The following is a 25,073-nucleotide window of genomic DNA, read 5'->3' as shown; positions in this document are numbered from 1 at the left end:
GGAGACACAGTGACAGCAGAACGCAACCACGATGGTTGAACAGTGTTTCACGCTCTTTCAGTAGGGAGATTCTATGTTCCTCGTTAGAGTGCTTAGTTTGTAATTTGCTCCTAAGCTCTCCCTGGCCGTTGACTTATCTTTCCTGTATGTTTTTAAAGCTGATATTAGAGTGTCTTCCATCTGCCGTGTTTTTTGCGTGTCCACCTGAAACATGGGTGGGAAGAGGCCTGGTGACACTACCTCACCGCAGTGGGGTCAATCAGAAAGCTACCCAATAAGTTAATCTCTTGTCAGTGGTGTTATACCCAAAAGTGGTGGTTTGGTTAAAATGAAGAGCAATAAAAAAAAGTCACTTTTTAAAAACAATCTTCCTGTGCTCTCCATGTAGGACATGGATAGTGACAAAAAATGGAGAAGGTAGAAAATATGGAAAAGTCAAAAATATGTGAAAATATGGAGAAATATGGAAAAGGCTTCAAAAAGTAAGCATGCCATGAGGAGGTAACGACAGTCCTTGGCCTGGAAAGGAATAATATCAGAGAAGGGACAATGTTTGGGCCGTTTGTTTTGACTCACGCACACCAAAAAAGACATCTGTCCAGATTTTTGATGTGTTCTTGATATAACTAAGCTGGGAGAGTTTCTGTGGCAGGAGCCTTCACTAGGAAAACAGGACAATTAGCGTCAGCCTCCTCTGTCTCACCCTGGGCACTGGCTTGATCCTTGGGGAAGCCATGATCTCAGTGAGCAAAGAGTCCTCAGGACACGGACAGAGAGAAGTACACAACCTTGCCACCTCTTGTGGCTTGTCTCTGGACTGTGAGGAGTTGAGGTGTAGTTCTCCGTCCCTTTCTCAAATTAGGAACAGGCAAAGGGAGAGGTGTACAAACACCCCAGGGGCCAGGACAAATGCTGGTAAAGAACCTCCAAGGATATTCTGTATTAAAAGTGACCTGCGGTTTTCTGCGTGCATGATGTTGGGCCGTTGGCCATGGGAGAGGCAAAGCACAGCTGTTTGAAGGAGCACAATGCAAAACAGAGCAGGTGCGTGCTTCCTTGGATAATTGCTCTTTTATCACGGAAATGCTTTTTCCTCTACACAGGTCAAAAAAGGAGGAGTCTGGGAAGGTAGGCGAAAGGGAGGCTAAAAAAAGGGATGGCCTTTTAAAGCGTAGGGAGCAAGGAGAGTTTTAAAACCTGGAGTAGGAGGGAATATAGCCTTATTTTATGGAATGTCCAGTTTCTCAAATGGTTATAGTAAAAATTTCTTTTTACTATTCCCTCTTCCCTGATATTGTGCAGAAGGGTGGGAATCCTGCCCACTATCAAGAGCTTTGTGGACAGTCGTTGACTTTGGATTCAGGAATTATTGTTCTTAGAAGGGCTGAGCTGTGCAATCAATAATTGTTCCCTCTTTCTTTGCTTGCAGGCGATAGAAGTTACTTCTCCAACAGCTGGGAGTGTTCTGGTGGACTTGTCCCAACTTCAGATGTTCCAGGTGTGCCGGGAAGTTTCTGTGAGAACGATGTCTCTGTATGGAGAGTCGGTGGATTCCGTTCCAGCCCAGATTTCCTCAGTCTTGCTGCGAGCCTCTCACCGCTCTTCACCTTCCGATTCTGCTGTTTCTACCACTTTTACCTCTAGACTGTCCCGTGGAGAGCCCAGAGGCTCCCTGCCTGCACGCAGCCCACTCACGCACCAGACGGCTGCACTCCTGCTTCGACAGAAAGCTCCCGCTGATAGCTCAGATGCCAAATTGACTGATCTCTCCTCCAGCCACGATGGCTCAGCGCGATCGCTGCCAGAGAAAGCCTCTTTGCCGCCTCACCTCTCCTCTCCCAGTGCTTCCTTGGTGCAGGTTCCGGGCACTTCCCCACAGGGATCGGACGCTGCACGAGACAAGAAATGCCTGACTGTGCCTCCTCAGCAAGCTGGCAGCACCGTGCTCCCCAGTGAGGGTATGGAGCCTGTCCCTTTGAGAGAAGCAGAATTGCAAGGTCTGGGTGAAGGGACGGAGGTGCAGGTAAGCCCTTACATCTCCTGCCCAGTTCCACGTGTGCTGGGAAGGAGGATGGATCATTTTGGTGAATGGAACAAAATGCTACGGAACATCTTTCTGTGACACACTGTTGCCTTTGGGCCATGTAGTTGGCAAACCAGTGGGGAGCGTTGGCTGCTCTTGTGTACCAGGAAGAGCAGGTGAACCTCATTGCTTGATTGCCTGTGTGGAAGCAGAGCAGGAGTAGAGTCAGGAAAGCAAGAATTCATCAGAGATTGAAGGTGAAAAGGATGTTCCTGCTGACAATGATGTCAGTGTTAGTCTGCCTTTGCTGTGCTCTGTGAGGTGACAGGGTCTTCTCCAGTCTAGTGGGCTAGCACAAAGCAGAGTAGGCACTCTGGCATGACGGGGCACCTTAGTGGACAGCACAGCAAGGTAGACATGTCTGAAGAAGAACTGGCAAGCTGTCCTGACGTTGGGTATTTGGAATCCTGTAGGTGGGTGAGTGCTTTCAGGGCTCTTTTAGGACAGTGGTGAGGATATTGGACTAGATGATCTTTGGAGGTCCCTTCCAACCCAAACTGTTCTGTAATTCTATGATGCCAGAGAGCCCAAGAAGAAAAAGGTAAATAATCTAGAAGGTGCTCGCTCTGTGACAGGTGGGAAGTGGATCTTGTTTGTGTGTGATGTCTTATATCAGGAAAAAGGATCTTTTTCCCATTCTGACCTTTGACATTGGAGATTTGAGGGAGTGCTTCAAACTGTCAAATTCAGCATGTTCTTATTAATCATGGCAGCATGAGCTTGCAAAGGCTCAGGGGTAGACAAAAGCAGGGAAGACTTCTGGTAATTGCTGGAGCATCGGCAGCTGCGTGGGCCCAAGACCAAAGGCCAGGTAAATACACAGAAGAATCGACATGTTGAGTCCAAAATAGCAGTTGTCATTCTTCAACCTCTGGTCACTTGTTACTCACAGTACCTCAGGTCAATTGTTGTGGTTCATTTGCCTACGTTTGGATGTCTAGTGTAGATGGCTACAAGGGGGTGGGTCTCTTTGTCTCCTTTGTAGTCAGTGGAGTGAAATGGGTGCTTCCAGGGTGCAGATCATCCTTCTCGCTCGAGATGTGTGTCTTCACTTGGCTGTCAACGAAGAGACACAGGGCAGAAGGATCCTAGCTGTCAGGATCACCAGGAGATCTAGACCAGTCTGGCTTTTGCGTGAGCCAGGGGACATTTAGAAACTAGGCACCGCAGTGTCTAAATCTCCCCAGGGGTCTGATCCTGTAAATATTTTCAAAGTGTGCCTAGTATGTAAGGACAAGGTTGTGCTCCACTGCAAATACAGCGGAGGCTGCCTTATATTAGAGCGAGGCTTAGGGAAAGGGGTGGTTGTCGAAGGCCCACCTGCCTTAACCCTCCTCATTCCTGGGGTTCCACTCCTCCATCTCCCAGAGGTTTTCTTAATCACCAGACTGAACTGACTGAAAAACAGGCTAAACATTTAAAATTTCTGTAATCCAACTAGGTGACCTAACCGTGAGTCCGTGCAGTTGTACTCTCTGCGTACACTCTTCATTAATTCCCCTTTTCTTCACAGCCCTTACCAGCTCGAAGAAGTACTGGGCTAGCGTTCTCAGCTCAAGCTAATCTGCATGCTGGTGTGTAGGACATTCCTCAGGCACATGAGCGTGGGAACTGGCCTCATTGTATAGATTGGGCTCTTCTTGTGGTTCTAAAACTAGTTATTGTTGATATGCTCCTGTCACTAGCGTGAGCCACGTGCAGTGGCCGGAGCCGCAGCAGTAGAAAGACCGTGTGTCTACTTGCAGCTAACCGCAGGGAGGGGTTTGTTCCAGAGCTGGCCAACCTTCCCAGATGCCTGCTAGCATCTTCGTGTGCCAACGACGGAGGATGCATCATGTTTCTCTCGGAGAGTTTTGGGGGGAAGGTCCCCATTTTGGTTCTCAAGTATTGGATGACATCTCTCTCAGATTTCAGCGTTGTGATGACGGTTTTTGGTTTGTTTCCCAGATGGAGCAATCTGTAACCAAAGCGCCAGAGCTGGAAAGCCCATCTAACGGTAGTCTGAAGATATGTATGGAGACCTGCCATGCGTGCTCTGAGGAAGAGTTACCGAAAGGTCCCAATGCTGAAAGAGAGAAAGAGGAAAAGGAGAAGCACTTGAGCCCAGAGCCTCTGCCCTCCCCCAGCCAGGCTGAGGGGACAGAGGACGCTTCCCAAGACACAAGTGCGGGTGGGAGCAGCTGCCAGGAGTTCCTGAGGTTGTCCCATGGCAAGGAGGTGATGAAAGAAATGTCCAGAGTGAAGAGAGAGGTTTGTTTAACTGTGGTTGAATGTCTCTGCCCATGGAGGGACGTGGTTTGGATATGACACCCCTCGGTTTTAGTCTTACGCAGTACTGTTCTTCTGCAGGCTATAAAACATGTCTGCTGGTTTTGTGTGTCGTGTGTGTTTGTGTACACACGTGCCAATTGCCGCGTTGGGTGCTGCCCAGTTTATTTTCTGCCACACCTTAGCTGAGTACGAGAGAAAGGTAAAATGTTACTTTATTGCTGAAATAGAGTGCCTGGGAGGACTGAGGAAATCTGTTTTGCTTTTCAATAGCAAGAAGAAAAAATGTCTGAAATGGGAAGACGACAGCTGGCCCTTTTTGCTGAGCACAACCGTAGTTCCGACCTTTCAGATATTTTGGAAGAGGAGGAAGAAGATGAACTGTCTTCAGAAGCTCTGGAAGAGAAGAAGTGGGACCAGAGAGAGCTATGTTACCGGGAGAATGGGGAAAAGGTAACTGGTAGCGGAGTAATGCTTGCGGGGAGCGCCAGTGCAGCCATCCCATGTCATCAGCTCACAGGAGGAGGTGCCGGTCTGAGCCCAGCGCTCTCACCAGTGCTTGGCTAAGTGTCCGCCTGCTCCGCTTTTACTCCCAGTGCTGTCTTAAGCTAGTGAAAATGCAAGCTCTTTGTGAGAGGGAAGGGTGTTTATATGTAATGAATGTACCCAGGGTTTAATTAGTTGGAAAAACACACAGTGTAATGCGAACTTTAGAACCCAGGGTTAAAAATCAATCCTATTGATCAAGTTCTTAATACAGATATAAACAGTGAGCACACAGGAATCTGTAAAGTCCGCCCATCTGTAGATCCTGTGTCAACCCACCTTCTCTCCTAAGGCAAAACAGACACAGAATATTTTGGCCTCGGCCCTGCAAACACTCCTGGATGTGAATAACTTGGCGCGGATCATTTTCCTTAGACCTTGGTGCTCTGTGTAGGAACGGATGGCTTGTAGGCACAGAGCTGTGGCTTCGCAGCTCAGGTGTTACAAGTGAGAAAATACTGGCTGAGTTGAACTGTGAGTGATCGTGTTAATTCGTGTTACGCGTTCAAGCAGTTAAAGCTAGCTAGTGTGTGTGCTTAAAGCTGCACGTCTGGAAAGCAGTATGTAATCATAGAAATTACAGCAGCTGAGATGCATGTGCGTGAGGGAAAGTACTGAGGTTGAGTGAGAAATTAGAAAGATTTGCAGGAAATATGCCTGTATAGCACCCCCTTTGTTTGTTTTTTTTTTTTCATGTGACCAAAGAACATCTGTGGTTTGTTGATGCTGACCCGTGTGGCTGCAGCAAAGATGGGTTGAGTCTGGTGAGCATTAAATGCTCGGTAGTAGGCAGCGTAACTTTTTCTGGAGGACATTTGCCGCTGCTCCTTTTCTCCTTCTGAAGGGAGTTCTGCTTCCTGGGTGGGGAGGTCGGACCTGCAAGTGCAGCGTGTCAGGAGCCCCAGGAGAGCCTGGTGGCTGGAGATGCTGGCGCTGCCTGGGAAGGAGTTGTCGAAAGGGCTTCCAGTTGTTGGGATTGCACCGGAACAAAATGGAAGAAAAACAGTTTCCCTGGAAGGAGAAAAGCGGAAATAAGAACAGTAAAGAACACCGTTCTTTGTCTCTCTTTCCTGTATGTTTTATTGGCCTGGACATTTTGGGGGGTTTGGTTTGTTGTTTTTTTTCTGAAAAAGAAACGCCAAAACCCCATGCACATCCTGTTGAATTGAGCAAAGTGGGGCTTCTTGATCTGGTAAAGTGATTGTTTTCCGTTCTGGCAGTGACAAGTTGAGAGCGTGAGCGTGACAAGATGCTGAATGGGGAGAGGGCATCGGGGCAGGCAGCTTTAGGGCACAGAGCTCCCAACGCTGCCTTACAGAGTGAAGGAAGACGGTGAGCGAAGCAGGCCAGGTCTCAGCAGGGCTCTTCTCTAGGATTCTGCATATTTGGTAACATTTTGCGTTACCTCAAAACTCCTCAGCCAACTCTGTCAGGATTTGGGGGATGAAAGAACGGAGGGGTGTTGCTTTTAAAATGTTTACCCTCAAAGTAGTTGTTTAATTTCTGAAACCATTTATTATATTAAAACTCGAAAGTGAAAGCCCCACAACTTTGTAAAGAGCTGAAATAAGTCTTACTGGACTTATTTTATGGTTGCATTTGTAAGCTCTGCGTATCCCTAATTGGTGCTAACAAGGTGGGAGCCTAGAGCGCGTGTCCTCTAAAGAGAGTTTGAGGAAGCTGAGCTTATTTGGCCTGGCAAAGAGGAGGCTAGCGGGAGATCTTGCAGCTGCCTACAACCATCTGAAGGATGGTTAAAAGGACGAGAGCGCCGAAGTCGTCTTGTTCTTGGCAGATGACGTAAAAAGAGGCAGCAGTCGTGAGTTGCTGCTTAGGAGGTTCATGTTGGAGATGAGCACAAACTTCTTTCCCAGGAGGGTGGTGCAGCCTTGGGACAGGTCCCCAGAGAGGTGAGGATCTCCAGTTTGTTGTGTTTTCAAGCCTCAGCTAAGCAAAGACACCGATTTACTGTTGGCAACAGTCCTGCTGCAGTTAGGAGATTGAACTGCGGACCTCTGGAGGCCCCTTCAGCCAATTCTAAATATAATTCAAGACCAACTTGGAAAAAGTTATGGATGTTGGAATAATCAATAAGCAGCTTATAACTGCATTTATTTATTTTCCCCCGACTGTGGTTCGGTTTTTAATTATCTCTGAACAGGCCTGCTCATGCCTGTAGCTTAAAACATCAGTAGCTACGTATGCTTTGTAAACTATTGTAAATGTTTTTAGAACATGTCATGATATAAATTGTCAGAGAAGTTGAACAAGAGGCCTCCGGTAAATTACACCGTGCATCTGGGATTCTACCTTTTTATTTTAGTATAAATGTAGTAAGAGACAAAACGTAAATTCTACAGTTGGTCCAAGACAAATTTTAAAATTCAGCAGTATTTTCCCCAAAGTTTTATGTAACCTGGTAGGCTCTTACCCAGCTGCAAGTGAAATACAAGTCTGTGCGACCCCTTTGATGTAGAGGGTTTTCATGTGTGTTTATGGCAAGTCTGTTCACCTGGATTTGCAGACAGGAAACTGCTGGACCTTGACAGGTGATGGGAAGGGCCTAGGGAAGGTCCTCCCATAGCAGCAACATCTCCAAGGGTGTCTTGCTGCACGGAGTCACTTTCTTCTGTTCCAGTGCGAGGACAGAGAGGTAAGGGAGGACTGTGGGTCCTTGTGTGAGCATAAGGCTGTGAGACTCGTCCCTGCGGAGAGGGGAACCCAATCGGCTCTACACTGCAGTGAACAGCCGTGGAGGAGCTGTGTCTCTCCTGCCCTGTCATCCCAGGCTGGGGATGTTGAAGCTGTGGGGAATCGAGTGGACAGGGTGAAAGGTGCTGCAGATAGTTGTGTGTGTAGAGGCAGAGGCTGGGAGGGAGCTCTTCCATGCATTGGCCTTTCTCGCTTTCCGCTGCATTGCTAGTTCATCTGATTGTCTTTTGCCAGAAGACCCATTGCTATCTTTTGCTTCCTACCCTTGCTTTGCTGCAGACCACCGTCGCCGCTCCATACTGCTGTGCTGGGAGGGAATCAGCTGTAACTTTGCCTCTCTTTTTAATGTTTATTTCCTCTTTTTTTCCCCTTTGCTTGTCCTGGCTGTGGCTTTTCTCGGGGGCTGGGTACAGATGGATCTTTGTGATACTGACAGCGATGAGGAGATTCTGGAGAGGATACTAGAGCTCCCGCTTCAGAAAAACCACAGCAAGAAATTGTTTAGCATCCCTGAAGTGACTGAGGATGAGGATGAAGATGAGGATGAGAAGTGTGTTACGGTGGAAAAGGCAGACCCTCAAGACTCCTTGGAAACACTCACCTACCATTCAGGAAGGTCAGAGAAGCCACTTAACATCAAGGAGCCATTTCTAAAGGCAGATGGGAGTAATACCTCCACGGATCTGTCCGCTCAGACTCCGCAGGAGGAGCGTGTTGTTAAGGAGAGCAGAGGGGATGCTGACCATGCGAATCCCGCCTTTGTCCAGCTGGCCTGGAGTCAGAAGAAGGCAAACTGGAACTGGGAGAATGACCCGAAGTCTGGAACTGGGGCAAGTCCTGCTTGGAGCAAGAAGAAGGGAAATAATTGTCGAGAGAAGATCCGGAGTCGGTCTGAGATGGGTAGGAAGAGACAGAATGATTTAACAGAGCACTGCAGTCGACTGCTGGGCAACTGCAGCCCCATGGGAGGTGGGTTATACAGAGCTCCTAGCCTCAGGGAGGAGCTGAACGTTGTGAGCAGTGCTGGTGGTAAGGAGGGGTTTGATATGTACAGTCGCGCCAGACAAGGCACCTTACGAAAAAGCCACAGGAAAGCAGTTGTTTCAGGGCTTGCAGAACCTTCTGTGATGACTACACGCTGCTCCAGCCCCAGGAGCCTGGAAATAGACATTGAATATGACTCTGAAGATGATCAGGATTCGATCTGTGCATCGCCTCCTGAGAGCAGGCTGTGGCCAGAAAGGTCCCAGAGCTGCCAGGGGGACTGGAGTGATTGCTCCAGTCAATCTGAGGTTGCCCACGTGGATGGCAGAAGGGACCTGACCAGACTGGAGATGATGGAAGAACAGAGTATGGAGTGGGCTGGGTCTCCGAGCCGGCGCCTGCAATTCTTCTGCCAGGAGAAGGAAGCACTGAGATGTGAGAGCAGTTCTGAGGAGCAGGGCTGGGAGCTGGACTGTAAGTCACCTGGCTGGAGAAGGAGGCTCGAACATCCTTCGAAGGGGATACGTAGCACCTCCTTGCACAAAAGGGTTGGGTGACTTTTCCTATTCTGGCTTTGAAGCAGCTTGCAGTGGCGTTAGCTTCCCTCTGCTTCCCTGGCCTGCCTGTATCTTGCTTTGTTCAGTGTTGTCCGGAGAAAGGACCCTTCTCTAGGATTGTCTGGAAGAATATCTGAGAGATTCTGTAGTTCTGTGCTGCTCCATGGCTTTTCTTGTATTAGCTGCTTCTGCTTTTCCTGCTAACTGACCGAGTGTCACCGATGCAGTATTCCTTTTCACACTGGGTCTTCCTCCCCACGGCAGGAGGCTGTGGGACCCAAATGAAAATCCCTGGTGAAATAAGCTGATTTGTGAAAGCTTTGTGTAGATGACGACTGTAATGTCATTGCCTCCCCCCGAAATGCCCTTTCTTGCATCCTCACGCTCACCAAGGGGATTGTCACTGGTGCCCGGCAGGGTGCCTGCCTGTACTTAGTTCTGTTTTCCAACTCCCTTGGTATTTTCAGCTCTAGTGTCCCTGAAGAGGAATGTTGCATTTGGATGCACTGCTCTTTGTTTGGGCTGAGCGCTGTTCACACGAGTCTGAAGGCAGAGGCTGCTACTAACTCTCTGGTGGTTCCTGTTGCAGGCGGCCGGTAATAAAGATCCTAGGGGCCAGGAGCTGCCTGGCACTGCCGCCTGGCAGGCTCCCAGCAGAAGAGGGAACAAGAGCGTAAGAAGAAGCCAAATGCAGAAACCTTTGCTCTCTAGCCCAGGTGAGTGGGCAAGGGGGGGAGAGCTGGGCAGCAGGGGAGAGGGAGGCTATTGGAAGTGGCAGGGGAGAGGCCAGGAGGCAGTATTTGAGCCGTGCAGGGCTATGGCAGGGGAATGATGCTGACGTTCTCTCTGGTGTGTCCCCTGTCTGCGCACAGGTCCTCCAAGGAGCACCGCTTCAGAAACCTCTGCTAAAGATGATGGCATTAGAATATTTGTGGCTCTCTTTGACTACGATCCCGTTTCTATGTCTCCTAACCCTGATGCGGCAGAAGAGGAGCTCCCGTTTAAGGAGGGACAGATCCTGAAAGTAAGAGCACACCTTAGTGAATGTCTCCTACTCTGTATGGACCCATCTGGTGTTCTAGGGACAGCATAAACCTTGGGAGACAGAGCTTCCCTTTCTGCTTTCTCTGTGCATCTCAGTCCCTGCAGCATAAACAGTCTCTGGCCTGTTTTTTCCCTTGCCAGGTATGTGGAGACAAGGACGCTGATGGCTTTTACAGGGGTGAATGTGGAGGAAGGGAGGGGTACATTCCCTGCAACATGGTGTCAGAAGTCCAGGTGGAGAATAATGAAATCAAGAAGCAGCTGCTAAAGCAAGGGTTCCTGCCTGCCGACACACCGATGGAGAGCATAGGTACTGTATCGCCTTTACATGTGTGCTGGGCTATTGCCAGCGTGTTTCTTTGCTGAAACGTGGAAAGCTCAGTCGTGCTATCAAGCTGTGTGGCCAGTGCAGCCCACCTAGGGGTCGTCCCCGGGCTCTGAAGGCTTGTTTAGAGGCCGTTGCAGTAGCAAGCAGGGAGGTCCCGATGGATGATGGAGGCAGGTGCTCTGAGGTTTTGATTCATACCTGACTCTACTGCAGCACTGCGCTGCCCCAGGCTGTGGTTGCTGGAGCTGCTCCTGTGCTTGAGGTGTCGTGTCTGTGAACTCAGCACAGAGTGTCAGTGAGGCTGGTCCTCGCTAGTTTGAGGAGCAGCTGAAGGATGTGAACAAGAGTTTTCACTTCTGTGTTCTCTCCTTTGTTTTGCAACTCTGTAATTGGAACCCACAGGGGTGATCCTGCTCTTGGGTGAGAGAATCTGGGATTTGGGAATGGAGAATGACAGGGGAAGACTCATGAGGAAGGGGAAGGAAGGGTGTGAGGCAGCAAGGCAGGCAGTCAGGAGTGTACAGGGAGCAGACCTGGTCCTTGGGCTGCTCCTTACTCACTCCCTAAAGTACGTGGTTTGTGCTTTATGCACTGCAGAGACTTTCCTGTTTCTTCCCACTTGTGGACTCAAAGGAGAGGAACCTTCCCGGGGATGTGCAGCCGTCGCAGCTCGGGCTGAGTTAGGCTGCAGTTCAGTGGCTGTGAGCTGCCCCGAGACGGCTGTCAACATAGTGGTGTCCCAGTGCCTACCCTTATCCCTCCCATCTCTCATCTCGCGCCTCACTGCGTACTCTCTGCTACCAGTGGCAATTGTTTGATCTGCTCCACTTGATGAAACAAGAAGAAATTCTTGTTTTGGCTGGCCGCTCTTTCCCCACCAGTTCAGCATGGTAAAATAGCATGGCGTGGGTCTGATGGGTGCTCAGAGAGGCGAAGGTAAGCCCTGACCAAGCTGTTCCATTGCCTCTCACAGGCAGTGGAGGAAAAACAATAAAAGAAAAAAAGAAAAGAAAAAGAAGAGAGAGAAGGATCAAACTTCTTTCCATTTCTCTGCAGTGAGACCCAGTATCCAGCCGTAGAGGCTGAGGGGCTGCCAGTGCCCAGCACCTAAATGTAGGTTCTCCGGAAGGTTGATCCTGAGGAGCGCAGGGGTCACAGAATCACAGAATTATAGGGTTGGAAGGGACCTCTGGAGATCATCCCATCCAACCCCCTGCCAGAGCAGGGTCACCCAGAGCAGGTGGCACAGGAACGTGTCCAGGTGGGTTTGGAATGTCTCCAGAGTTGGGAGACTCCACCACCTCTCTGGGCAGTCTGTGCCAGTGCTCTGCCACCCTCAAAGTAAAGAAGTTCCTCCTCATGTTTAGGTGGAACTTCCTATGTTCAAGTTTGTGCCCGTTGCCCCTTGTCCTGTCACTGGGCACCACTGAAAAGAGCCTGGCCTCATCCTCCTGACACCCACCCTTTAAGTATTTATGTGTTGATAAGATTCGCCCCTCAGCCATCTTTTTTCCAGACTGAAGAGACCCAAATCCCTCAGCCTTTCTCCATAAGAGAGGTGTTCCAGTCCCCTCATCACCTTGGTAGCCCTTTGCTGTCCCCTCTCCAGCAGTTCCCTGTCCCTCTTGAACCAGGGAGCCCAGAACTGGACCCAGTGCTCCAGGTGCGGCCTCCCCCGGGCAGAGCAGAGGGGGAGGATGACCTCCCTCCACCTGCTGGCCACACTCTTCTTGATGCATCCTCCCAGGATGCCATTGGCCTTCTTGGCCACAAAGGCACATCACTGGCTCATGGTCATCCCGTTGTCCACCAGGACTCCCAGGTCTCTTTCAGCTGAGCTGCTCTCCAGCAGGTCAGCCCCAACCTGTGCTGGTGCGGGGGGTTATTCCTCCCCAAGTTGAAGGAGGCTGTTGCTTTCACTTTGTGGCTATGTGATTTTTTTTTGGTAGGTTTGTGTCCTTTGGCTTCTCCCATGTGTAGGGAGAGGAGAGGTTTGAGTAAGGCTTTTTTCCTCACTTGGAACATTCACAGTGTTTCTCCTGCATGTATCCTCTGGTGCCCAGAGACTGCTAGATGCCCATGGTGGCCTTCGTGCCCCGTTGCTTACTGTTGGAAGAATAAAGGAACTTAATAGCTCTGAAGACTTCAGGAAAGGTAGTGGATTTGAAAGTTTTCAGGAGGGTGGTGGTAGTGAAAAAGATGTACCTTATGTGTGCGTGCAGAGAGCGAACCTTGTTTCCTTAGGCAGCCGGGCTGTAGGTACCTCTGTTGTTCCCTGCTGCCATGAGCCCATATTACAGCCTCGTAACTAAGAAAATGCCTTAGTCTGGGAACTCCTTCCGCAGGCTCATCTGGGGACTCGTCCAGTACTGACCCTGCAAAGTGCAGAAGCTTTAGCTAGAGACCTCCCCACCTGAGGAAGTTGCTGGGGTGCTCCTCACCCGGCATTTTTCAGGTGTTAATGGTACAAGGTTTCGTTTTATCCTTACGATGCTGCTTTTGAAACGTGAAGTGCCGCAAAGTTTGTCTGATGTGCACTGTGGTATGGCTAACGGGCGTAAATACAATGTGGATTTCTGTGTGTATTTGGGATGTGGATCATGCCTCATCTGAGTCCACATACAAGAAACGGAGGTTTGGGCTTTGCCCACAGAAGTCATGATGTCTGCTTCCCAGGGGAAGCATGTCATGCTGCTCTGTTGCTTGGTCACTCTTCAAGATGCTTTTCACTTTCCGTTCACTGTCTGTTTCTCTTGTCTATTTATTTGCTTTTTTGGATTTTTTTATTAAGGAAATGGCACATTTTCTCCACCTCCACGCCGCCAAACCGTCCCTCCTCCAAAACCCAGACGCTCCAAGAAAGGTCTGTGTCACCCACTGCTTCCTCTTTGATTTTTGCGATAGGATTACAGACTGCATTGAATTTTTACTACTTGCTTACAGGACCCTCAGATGTTTGTCTCTGTGCGACTGCTAGGAAGTGGAAAGAGAGACCATCCCTGTGCTGGTGTTAAGTTTTTAACAACAGTGGTGTCTTCTATAGTTTTGGAGCTTGAGCTCTGCTTCCTGTTACGTCCCTGAGTCATGGTTACTGGCATAGACTTTGAGTTGCATGAACAGTTTGCTTCTGTTGTTTGCTGCCTTGGTCTTTGTTCTTTTTATTGTTGTTTGTCAGTTGTGTCATGTGGTCGCTGTTGAAAGATGAACTCTCACTGATGAGATGTTTTCTTCCCTCAGCAGGGCTGGATAAACAGGAGAAGTACAAGTCTCATCCAGGTGAGAATTGCTCTTTTTTTATTGTGAGAAGAGGCTTGGTACATTTGCATGGTCGTAATACAGTTGCATTTTGTGGTCAAGAGCCAATGCAAGACCCTGTAGTGCTCCTTCATGGTCATTCTCAGGAAAGACGAGTTTTTGTTCTTTTATTTAGTAGTGCGTGCAGTGGTTTTTGACTAAACAGGGAGTGTTTGAAGGTGGAGGGCATGCCTCGTTGTGCTTTGGAGAAGCAGGGAAATCTCTTACTTGTCTGGTGCTGCAGTCCTTGAAATCCAAGGTCCCTAAAATCCAAGGACCTAAGCTCACGCTGCTTAGGTGCACAGTCATCTGTTGATGTCTGGAGAGGCCGAGCCTGCAAACCCCCTTGCCAGGCCATCTAGTGCTGATCCGAGGCAGCGATTAAATTCCTAAGATGAAGGACTGGACAGTGTGTGTTTTCTGTAACACCAGACTTTGCGTTTGTAGTCTCAGAGCAGGTCCGTAAGTAATGGGGCTGAGCAGGCGGGTGGTTGTGAAAATGCAGCGTGTTCCCCAGATGACGAGGCCTGCCCTTGCCTTTGTGCTGAGCTCTGGGCTGCTGTGGCTGGGCTGTTGATGCTCTCCAGGTCTCTAGCTGTTCCCCTGGCACTCGGAGGATCAATTTTGTAGCTCGTTAGCAGAGCATTGTGTGGAATGATTTGAAATGTCCATTTGAGACACTGTAAAGAGACTGCTGTCCTCTGTGTGTGTGTGTATAAATAGGAAACATAAAATAAAACAAAACATTCCTGTATCTATAGACAGGGCACCAGGATGCTGGAATGGGGAGATGTCGCCAGTTCTGTGCTTGTGAAGGTGGTACAGGAGATCAGAAAACTGCTTTACTGGGGCCTCTAAGATCTCTCCCCAGTCAATTTCCCCTTAGTATTCTTTTTGCTCAGTCCATTCCAAGAACAGGAAAGGGGTTTCTGTGCTTTGGGGTGTTGTCTTAGAACTTCTAGCTCAGGATATTTTGCTTTATTTTGGTCCTGCAGGCCAGAAGCATCAGGACTTTGAAGCTGAACTGCTGACTCCTCGAAGAATGGTGGCTGTTTTTGACTATAACCCTAAGGAGAGCTCTCCCAATGCAGATGTAGAGGTAACAACCCCCTGCTCACTCCTTTCGCAGGCTTCTTTTTCCTCTCTCTTTTTGCTTCTATCCCTGTATATTTAGCACTTTGATCAAAACCAAGATGATTATAGCTTGGCAATAGAACTGCTAAAAGGGGTCGGCTGAAGTCATAAAATCATAGAATCTTCACGGTTGGAAGGGACCTTTGAGATCATCGAGTCCAACCATACACACAAAACCCCCCCTACAATCTCTGCCACTAGAGCATGCCCTGAAGTGCCACATCTAGATGTTTCTTGAATCCCTCTGGGGTTGGTGACTCAACCACCTCCCTGGGCAGGCTGTTCCAGTGCCTGACCACTCTTTCAGTAAAGTCATTCTTCCTAATATCTAATCTAAACCTCCCCTGCCGCAACCTCGGACCATTTCCTCTGGTCCTGTCATTCACCTGGGAGAAGAGGCCAACACCCACCTCTCTCCAACCTCCTTTCAGGTAGTTGTAGAGGGCAATGAGGTCTCCCCTCAGCCTCCTCTTCCCCAGGCTAAACATGCCCAGCTCCCTCAGCCTCTCCTCATATGACCTGGTCTCCAGACCCCTCACCAGCCCGGTAGCTCTCCTCTGGACACGCTCCAGCACTTCAGTGTCCCTCTTGTACAGAGGGGCCCAGAACTGAACACAGTACTTGAGGTGAGGCCTCACCAGTGCCAAGTACAGAGTCGAGTAAATGTAGAGTTTGTCGATATATTCTCTCCTGCGTTCTCACAGTGTTCAGTTATCTGTGAAGAATCTGAAGCAACATACCCCTAATGATTTTCGGTATGTGTCTCAGTGAAACTATGTGAGCATCTCATGGCCTCGTAGCATCCTCTAGTGCTTAGAGAGGATTTAGCAGTTCTGGGGCAGGAGGAAGCAGCCCCTGCTGTTAGCAACCGATCCAGAGCACCCACCTGCTTAAGAGCATGAATGAACTTCTGGTACTTCAGGTGAGCATGTCTTGGAGCACGTCTTTTGTGTTAACTGCCTGCATAGGTCTTGGTGCAAGAAGATTTAGTTCTAATTTAACGGAGCGGTCCTCTTTTCAGGCACTACCTCCATAAAATCCAAGCAGTATTTTAGTGGAGAAGTCTGTTTCAGATGGAAAGATTGCAATGCAGAATCCTTTCTGCAAAAAAACCCTTCTAAATATCTCTGTTCTCTGCCCCTCCATAGCAGCATTAGTCTACTCTGAGCAAACATAAACATGAGCTTTGGATTCAGGTTCTTTCCATGCATCCAGAAAGGATTGTATGGCCAAGAGGTGGCACAGTTCAGGTGGCACGGTTCAGGTAGTGCTTGCCTCCCAAACCGCGTATCTCATGAGCAAGACAGCCTGCCTCTGAGGACAGAATGTTTTAGGGATGGTGGATTATCTTGGGAAAGATACAGTGAGAGCAGGTATCAACCAGCATCCGTATAGGTATTCATACATCTGGCCAAAGAACACTTTTGAGCCCTTGTCAAGAAGGTAACTGTATTTTTGCAGTGCTTTGGTATTCCTAGAGCCTTCCCCATGAACAGAGGTCAAATTATTGAAACAAGCTGGTGCGGTTCTGTTGCATTGTTGGAGGTGCTCCCCATTCACACTCCCAGAAAATTTGGTCATCTGTTTGGCTAGAAGGCTGCAGCTGCTGTTTGTGACCTCGCACCAAGACACAGCAGCATCAGCTGTGCCGTTCTGTGTGTCTGGGAGTGAAGTTCCCTACAAGTGTCTTTCTGCTAGAACAAAGTAATTCACAGCCAACAGGAGGAACCTGCAGCCTCCAGAGCTAGATTGAGTACTGAGGGTATAATAAGGTAAATATATTAGAGGTAGGTCCCTTCCAGCTAATGCTCTGTGCAGTGCATATAAATCAGTGTGTCTTCACACAGCCTGTGTCCCACGTTTTCTATTGTGGAGCAGCTTTTTTTTCCATTAGAAAAATGGAGACTACTTATGCCTTTGTCTTCGGTCTTGTGCTCCATGGAGCGCATGCTGGGGCGGGTGACGGGACAGACGGATCTGATGGTGAAGGGTCACGTGTGGTGTGCGGTAATGTTCTGTTTCCAGGTCAGATCTTCCCATTTGTATGCATTCCTGCTGGTGATTAATCCCCGAGCGCTGCATACAGAACAGGCTCATCCACGGGAACGGGATTTAGTAATTACATTTAAGGAAATGAAAGGTATTTCTGGTGCTTGTTCAGCTTGTTCTCAACACACCTTTCCAGAACAGGGGGTAGATACTATTTTGAAGCCTTTTCAAATTGGTTTAAGAAACAGGTTTTGCTCTTGTCTTAATTTATGAAATGCTTCCTTAGCCCTGGATTCCACATTTACCCAGTTCGGTTGCTCTCCCACATCCTGGTTCTGCAAGTCTTAACACAGAGGCCTCCCTCCCTCATGGTGAGATTGTGCTAGAAGCGCTGGGTGACCTTGAGTTTCTGGTGAGAAATTCCAGCAGTGCTTCTCCTGTGACCGTTGTTCTCTTGCTCTTTGCAGGCTGAACTGACTTTCAGTGCCGGGGACATTATCACTGTGTTTGGGTCCATGGACGATGATGGATTCTATTATGTAAGTACAGGCATTGGGAAGGTCCTGTGGCTACATCTGAAATCGTGGGAGTCCATCTAGTGGCAGGAAAGCATAAATCAGGGAACAAAATATTCTGCTTTTGGAAATAAACACCCACCCGTATCTGCTTAGTGCAGGGCCGGTGGTTTCTGGCAGTCTGTGCTCCTCCTGTAAACCCAATATCCAAATGGTTCTCAGTTTGTCTTGGCATAACTTGACGGCAGATTTCCCGAAGGCTAGGATGCGTTTTTCTGTACGTATGTAAGCTGAATCAACGTCAGCTATAAGCTGATCTGTCACCAAGTGCTCAGACACATGATCTCATCCAGGGCAGGAGACTAAACTGATACCATAAGAATAAAAACGTATGATGACCGCCATCCGGCCACACTTCAATAAGCACTGGTATCCGTTTAATTTACGGTGTGTACCTGGGGACTGTGCCTGCCAACGAGCTGTGTGCGAGACACGATCCTTGGCCCTTGGATCATCCACCTTTTCCTGCACAGAAAGCAGTGTATCTTCACACATTAAAGTTGAGGTTCAGCTCCAGGTAAAGTCTGGAGGGGATCATTGTGAATGCTTTGTTTGACTTCCTTAAAGTGTCAGCCAAACAACATTGCTGGGGTTGTTTTTCTCTCGCCTAAACACTTGCTGTTGAACTGGAGGCAATTTTTTAGGAATACAGCCAAGCTTGGTTTGCAGCTCTGGGCCTTAGTGAGCACAGAGACGATACCTACAGGCATTGTACCAGTAGGACCTCATTCTTTAAAAGAATAAAGAAATACCAGAGCAAATCAAATGCCTTTAGAAAGCCCGTGACACAGCCACTACTGTCCAGTTGCGTCTGGGACAGCATGGAAATTTTTGAGTTTGTAGAAGTGAGCATGTTGCTGGAAGACATTTGTCATGGCTCGCTGCCACCTTTTCTTCCTTTACTCTCCTCTGTGTTTTTGCACTCCGAATTGTTCCACAACTAAGCAAGAATGTGAGTCATGAAATTTGCTGAGGATCTTTCCAACCTGAGTGCGTTCCTGGGCTTCTCTCACACCATAGCCTAGCCGCTTCTGCATGGGACTGCTCCTCTGTTTATTATTTCTCCATCAGCCAGGAAACATGACGTGAGCAATGAATATTGATCTTGCAGGGAGAGCTGAACCAGCAGAGAGGGCTTGTCCCATCTAACTTCTTGGAAGCTGTGACTTCGGATGGAGGCATGGTTGAGGAAATTCATGCAAAAGATAAAGAAGCTTTTCCGCTGAGCGCTGAGAGCCAGGTAAGATTGTGTGACTCTGCATAGTACAGACATCTGGACTGTGATGCGGCCGGAGACTGGGCTTTGCACAGCATGCAGCGTCTGATGGAATAAATTAAATTATTGCATGCAGCTTCAGTTCATCCCACGGGAGATGCTCAAAAGTTTAGACGGGGGTGCTAGCCGCTCTTCTTGAAGACTTTCTATAATGCAAAAAAGAGGCACAAAGCAACAACATCCACTGGGGCCTCAGTCTCACTATGGTCAGGTGAGCAAAGAGCATCCCAGGTCCCACCAGCAAATTCTTTAGATCCACAAAAGGGTCAGTGGTGGAATCCTGCTGCAAGCAAAGCAGTTCAGCCCGCTCCCTGGACACATGGAATCCCTCAGATGTGCTCATACCTCAGAACTAAAGAGTTCTGGAGTTATCGACACCCAAACACCAATGCTCTTCCACCCATCCTCAGTTAGATGTATCTTAGTCCTGTCCGAGGTGCTTCCAGATGAATTCAAAACACGTTGGGGAGTTTCACAAAAGATCTGTGGGATGGATCCTAAGGCTTTGAAAGCATCCCACCGATGCAGGGAATTCAAAGGTTGAGCATTATGTTGCTGATACTCTTGAAACAAATGCTTAAGTGGAAGATTTGGGTCATCTGCCACATTCAGTCAGTCCTCCGTGGGTGAGGCCAAAAGTGTAGCACCTCCCTGGTCACTCCTGGACCTCATATGCTGTGTCATTCTAGAGAGTGGGAGGCAGGGAGGAACATAGCTTTGTCCCAGCTCACATGTACTCAACCTTTGGTTCTTGGGAAGGTATTGGCACCATCAAGTGGTGGCAGACCCATAAAAGTGTGTAAGAGCAGGCCCAGATTGGCTCTGGGCCAGCCCTTAAGGAAGTATGTGGCCCTGAATCCCCCTCTGCTGAACTCTCCACCGGTGCCACCCTAGCTTTCCTGCTCTCTGCAGTGTTCCTTGTCCTATCTTTCATGCTCAGCTCTTCCCTTTTCTCTGTACCCAGCTCCCATTTCTGTTTTCAAATGCTGCCTGATCTCCCTTAGGCTTCACCTGCAGCCCCTTCTCTTGGTTCCAGGCATTCCAGGCTTTGTGGGTAGAGGGTCTGCACCAGAGCCTTGGTGCCTTCTTACGCAGAGCGGGTGGCAGGCCTGAGTTGGAAGTCAGGTTTGTGGGTAGCTTGCTGGATCATCTTCTAAACGCAGAAGTTGCCTGGGTCCCTTGTGCTTACCCGTTTAGGATACTCAGTCCCTTTCCTCCCTTCCCAGAAGTGCTGGTCCATGCTGGGGAATCACAGGTTAATTAGCTGTTCCTATCCTGAGGTTACACAGGTCTGACTTTCCCGGGGAAGAGGAGGGGGAAACAAGCATCCAGAGTGGGTTTCATTCTTCAGTTTCCCTCAAAATGACTTATTCTTCCCAAGTTACTCATCTATTGGAACAGAGGGTGCCAAAGGAGACCTGAACCAGTAAAATTAATACAGGTTGAATTCATAGCATAGCTTATTACGGATCTAATCCTTCTCTCCAGCATCAACCAGCAGCAACAAGGGCCTGTTTCAGATGCCAGGGGTTATTGTTCCAGCCCCAGCTTGGGTCCTTCCAAAAACCGTGGGGAAGTTCAGGCAACCTTCAGGGCTCGGAGAGCTGATCTGCCCCTTGCAGATGTGAAAGGTTTGGCTTAGCTAATGGTGTTTTATTAAGGGCGAGCAAGAGAGAGGAACTCAGCTGGTAAACAGGGTAATATATACAACAAGTCTGCCCTTATTTCAAGTATTCCTGTTTGCATCCCACTGTTCTGTTTTACTGGCGAGGGAACTGACGCCAGTTTGACCTGCCATGTCCCAGGCTTTGTCATGGACCTCACAGGGTAGCAAGGTCCTGTCTGTCCTGCTGCTGAGGAGCCACGAGCTGCTCCCGCTTGCTGCCCTGCAGTTCAGTTTCAGTTTTGATCTCTGTCAGAGATCCAGCAGAGCTTCCCCTTGCCTTGGCTCTGCAGAGCAAGAAGCTGTTGCCTTAGGGTCAGGATTGATGTGACTTGGAAAATTCAGTTGATGATGATGAAGCCAATTTTATTTCGGTGGGAATCCACATTAACTATCTAGGCCTGACTTTTTGTTGGCTGCTTCTGTGCAGTGACAGGCGGCCTCCTGTCCTGCTGCCTCCCCGCTTCACCGCGATACCTGCCCTGAGTGGTTCTGGCTTAGCACTCTAACTGTCTGCAGTCCTGCCTCCTGCTTGTGCTTTGCAAATCCAGATCTATCTAAAACGGCTTCCAAATACGAAGGGCATGTTTGCCCTCTTTTACAAGCGGTACGTTTATCCTGCTCGTAACCAGGCTTGTGTTGCATACGTACATTTATATACATACATACCATACCTATGTGTACGTGTAGTGATTAGCAAGGAGAGACAGAGCCTGACCCACTGAGTTTTTGGCTCTGTCACAGCAATCACAGCATCCCTACCCTACAGGCAGAACACCTGACGGATAAGGCAGGAGGATGACCTCCTCCTGTACAAAGTCCATATTCTAAGGGCCGTCCCTGAGCTGGAATGAACTCTCCCAGTGATAGAGCTGTGCCTGGGGCTGTCCAAACTCCAGCGACATACTCACTCCATAGAGTTCAGGAACTTGCTTGTTGAAGCGTGTTGTTGGCGTATACAACACAAACAGGAACACCTTCGCAGCTGCTGTTTGGGATGCGGGGAGAGGGGGGTATGCAAAAAAATCACCAAAGGCAAAAGATGCACAGCAGCCTCTAAAGGGTTGTTTGAAACATGCAAAACAAACTCCCATCAAATTTACCCGTCCCGGCCTGAGACCTAACACATCAGGGGGCACACGTCTGCACCGCGGCATCACGGCATAGCTTTGGACTTGTATTAAAGGTAGTTCCAACCTTAACAGAAGCTTCTTCAGCATGATCGTGAGTGATTTTTTTTTTTTAAATCATTTGTAACTTCTTGGATTTGATGTTTTCACCCATCTGTTCTTCACACTTCCCTTCTCTGCTGCTATGCCAAAGGCCTGAGAATAAGGACAATTTACTTTCCAAATTGAACTGGGGAAGGTGGATCGTTTCGAATTATTTCCGAGTAAATCTTAAAATGCTGGCAAGTGAAAAGGGTGAAGCAGCTTAACTTTCGAACTGACCACATTTGGGGATTAAACTAAGCAATAAAAAATTACAGCACAAAGAAGAGTATCCAAGAAGTTATGATCACAAGCTAGGGCCCTGAAACACTCACGCTCACCACTTAGAGCAGTTTTTAATGCTGCGGCTGTCGAATATTTTTGCATCAGTAACGTGCAGTTTCTGTCAAAGACTGATTGTAAAGCGCCTACAGAAAGTGTTTGATTCTAATTTCATGTATTTATTTCTGCCTGTATTATGCACCCCTGATGGTTCTTTTCTTCAGAGAATGAGGAAGAGAAGAGTCCAGTGATAGATATGAATGATACATAGAGAGAGAGAGCAACCATGTAAGTTTGTATGAGAAGATCTCCTCAATCTCCCGCCCAGCCTAGCATATTAAAGGGTCCTGCACCTGCAGTTTTCTCCTTTCCTTGCTTGTAGTTTGACAGGCTGGTTTGGGGCTCTGCTAGCAAGTCCGGCTTCAAATCCTCTGGTGGCAGACCTTTACCTGCCGGCTTGGTTCGGTATTAAAGACAAGCCGTGATCCGGTCAGCACACAAAATGCAATCGTTTGGAACAATTATCTGGTGGTTTTGGGAACCTGATGGGACTGTGCTGGATATTCAGGTTTAGGAAAGACCTGCTTGGTAATTCGGCCTGGCTGTTGTGCCACTGCTCCAGCACGTCAACAACCAAAGCTTTGTTTAGCTTTGTTTTAGCAGGACCTTGCTCAGGCTGAGCACACCCCATATTCAGCCCGTGGGGTTTTTCTTCTTCTTGATTTTACTCTTTCCTGAGTATAGTCCTGAAAAACCCCTGCACACCATCAACTTAAGAAAGTGGTAACGTTTAGTCCCTAAAACCAACCTTATGTGGATAATTGTTCTGTTTGATAGCACTTAAAGAAACAATTCTGGGGCTGGGGGGGTGAGACCCCTGTTTTGGGGGGCAGCGGGAGGAGATCTGTGTTTTCCTTAATTTCAAGCATTGTTTTCCTGAAATTGTGCAAATCGGTAATACCCGAGACCGCATTGAAAACCACCTCCTGAAAACTAACATGACTCTTCTGTTTATCAACCCTAATAGCTTTTATCGGGATCTCGACAGAGCCATTTTTCCTTCATGTTTCTCTTGGGGAAGAAACCCTAATTTTAGTATCCTTTGTCTATTAGCAGATGAATCTGTGAACTGGTTCTGTTGCTTTTCTGCCATATAGAGACCTCTGAGAATACCTCCACATGCTTGTGTGTGAGAGTGCCTCTGTGTGTGGAAATCTGCCTGGGCATCGTATACCACAGCTGGGAATCGGCAGGACTCTCGGCCACAAAGACAGGAAGCAGCTGGTCACTTCCTTTTAACTGTCGGATAGTTGATAATGATGTTGATGCTGTGGTATCCTTATTGCAGTAAATAATTTGTGACCTTTGCGAGTTGGCCTAGGTACCTGCCCCTCACTTTGCATGCAGTCTTTCATGCATAGCTCCATGGGAGAAATTCTATAAGGTTTGTTGGGCCACTTCAGAACCTCCCTAAAACTGTCCCACCTTAGCCAGAAAAGCAGTTCACAGTGGTGCCCGGGCAGGGAGCCTCCGCCGCCGTGGCTGCACAGGGGCCTTTCACATCGCTCTGCATCCTTTGGGGCTGCTGAGACAGACAGCACAAGGCCTGAGCTTCATAGGGGAGATCACTCACTGCGCGTTGGTGAGACCCCCTCCTGATGTAGCCAAATGCTTTTGTGCATTTTATCCAAGGATTTTTTTTGTTGTACGTGTTTCTGGGGCAGAACCAAGGGATTCTTACTTTGCACACAGCCCATCCAGTACGCTGCCAAGTGAACCCTCATCTGGCTCCCTTTTTCTCTTTGCCTCTGTAAATCTTGTGTTACTGGCTGGAAATGGTTCACCTAGATTCGTTCGGATTTATTTCCAGCCTGCTCAGACCTGACTGGCACTTGGGCCATCAACACCAAGCGTGCACCTTGCACATGCGTGCTGCCAGGAGATAGGAAGATTGCGGTTGATGCTGCAGCATTAGTTGGAGGAGCGGAGCTTGCAGGCGGAGCGCAGCTTTCACAAGGGCCAGGCTGTGCCCTCAAGCCCTCTGAAGCATGGCCTCGGCAGTAGCTGGCCTTTCAACACAACGCTGCATATCTGGAGAGCCGTAGAAGTGCCTCCGAAAGTGTATGGAACAAGATTTCCAGGTGAAAACAGAGTGGGATTTCAGGAAAAATTAGCCACTATTGTTTACTGTAACGAAGAGGGATGGCGAGGAGTTAAATCTCTGTCCCTGGTAGCCAGAGAGCTTGAGTTCAGGTAAGAGGGAGTCTGATGGCACTGACACTTGAGACAGTTTGAAGTGATTGCTGCAAGACAGTAGTTGACTCTCAGCTTTCTGGAGTTGGGAAGGGTCGTATGTTCACACCAAGACAGAGCTCCCTAAAGTCCTGTGCTCCTGTCTGCTCAGGGCTGACTTTATAGGTATTGCACGTACTGAGCGTGACTCTCGAGAAGAGGTTTCTGCTCATCTTGTACCAGAAGTGCTTTCTTCCTTCCCGCAGCAGAGTGAAGCAACTGGAGTACGGCAGCAGATCTTCAACCTGTGAGGGGAGAAGAGGTCACAGCCACTTTTTGTGCGTTTCGTCACACAGGAGGTGGGGTCCTGAAACAGCAGTGGGGTGACAGAGCAGTGCTGCTTTTGCTTCTGACCCCAGGAAAGTTTAAATAAACTAAGCCAGAGCACATAAAGTATGATTGTGCTCCAGCTATGGCAGTAACGTTACGTCTGTGCGTCTGCTTGACTCAGCAGCTTTCCCCAGGCGGAGTGTGGGAGCAGGACCAGAGCACGTCCGCTCCTGACAGCGAACTGCAGCTGCTGGGATTCTCCCGTGTTTGCTGTGCCAGGCTAATGTCTTCGCTCTTCCGTAATGCTTCCTCCCCAGGCAGAGCATCCTGCTGCTGGTGTCAGTAACTCATCTTCCCTGTTGGAGCTGTGGCTGCTTACAGACCCTTAGGGGACATGCACTCGACTCTCTTAGGGGGACGCAAGCAGGGAGGTGATGAGGGCATGATGTTTCGATGTGCCAAGGAAGAGCGCTCTTCCTTGGCACAGCTCCAGCCTCCGTCAGGTTGTATTTTGGGGAATGCCAAGGTCGGATGTACAGCCTGGGAGCTTGGAAGATGCTGGTTT

General features: G+C 48.8%; 1 protein-coding gene across 9 annotated transcripts in view; it reads left to right on the top strand.

The window, feature by feature from the left end:
* TSPOAP1 (TSPO associated protein 1) overlaps window positions 1-25,073 on the top strand; it is a 74,290-nt gene that overhangs the window by 46,157 nt on the left and 3,060 nt on the right. For 3 of the 9 annotated variants that reach the window (XM_063341804.1, XM_063341797.1, XM_063341799.1), the window contains 12 exons: window positions 1,430-2,023; window positions 4,031-4,333; window positions 4,625-4,804; window positions 8,023-9,141; window positions 9,740-9,866; window positions 10,023-10,174; window positions 10,336-10,504; window positions 13,314-13,385; window positions 13,760-13,798; window positions 14,812-14,915; window positions 17,407-17,478; window positions 18,626-18,754. In XM_063341804.1, coding sequence (XP_063197874.1) covers window positions 1,430-2,023; window positions 4,031-4,333; window positions 4,625-4,804; window positions 8,023-9,141; window positions 9,740-9,866; window positions 10,023-10,174; window positions 10,336-10,504; window positions 13,314-13,385; window positions 13,760-13,798; window positions 14,812-14,915; window positions 17,407-17,478; window positions 18,626-18,754 — 3,060 coding nt within the window. Of the gene's footprint in view, window positions 1-1,429; window positions 2,024-4,030; window positions 4,334-4,624; window positions 4,805-8,022; window positions 9,142-9,739; window positions 9,867-10,022; window positions 10,175-10,335; window positions 10,505-13,313; window positions 13,386-13,759; window positions 13,799-14,811; window positions 14,916-17,406; window positions 17,479-18,625; window positions 18,755-22,170; window positions 22,235-25,073 lie in introns of all 9 variants that reach the window. The other 6 variants (XM_063341800.1, XM_063341798.1, XM_063341803.1 and 3 more) reach the window with 5 other exon arrangements.

This window comes from Chroicocephalus ridibundus, chromosome 7 (assembly GCF_963924245.1).
Source record: "Chroicocephalus ridibundus chromosome 7, bChrRid1.1, whole genome shotgun sequence".
NCBI classification, from domain to species: Eukaryota; Metazoa; Chordata; class Aves; order Charadriiformes; family Laridae; genus Chroicocephalus; species Chroicocephalus ridibundus.
This window is presented reverse-complemented; position numbering and strand designations above follow the sequence as displayed.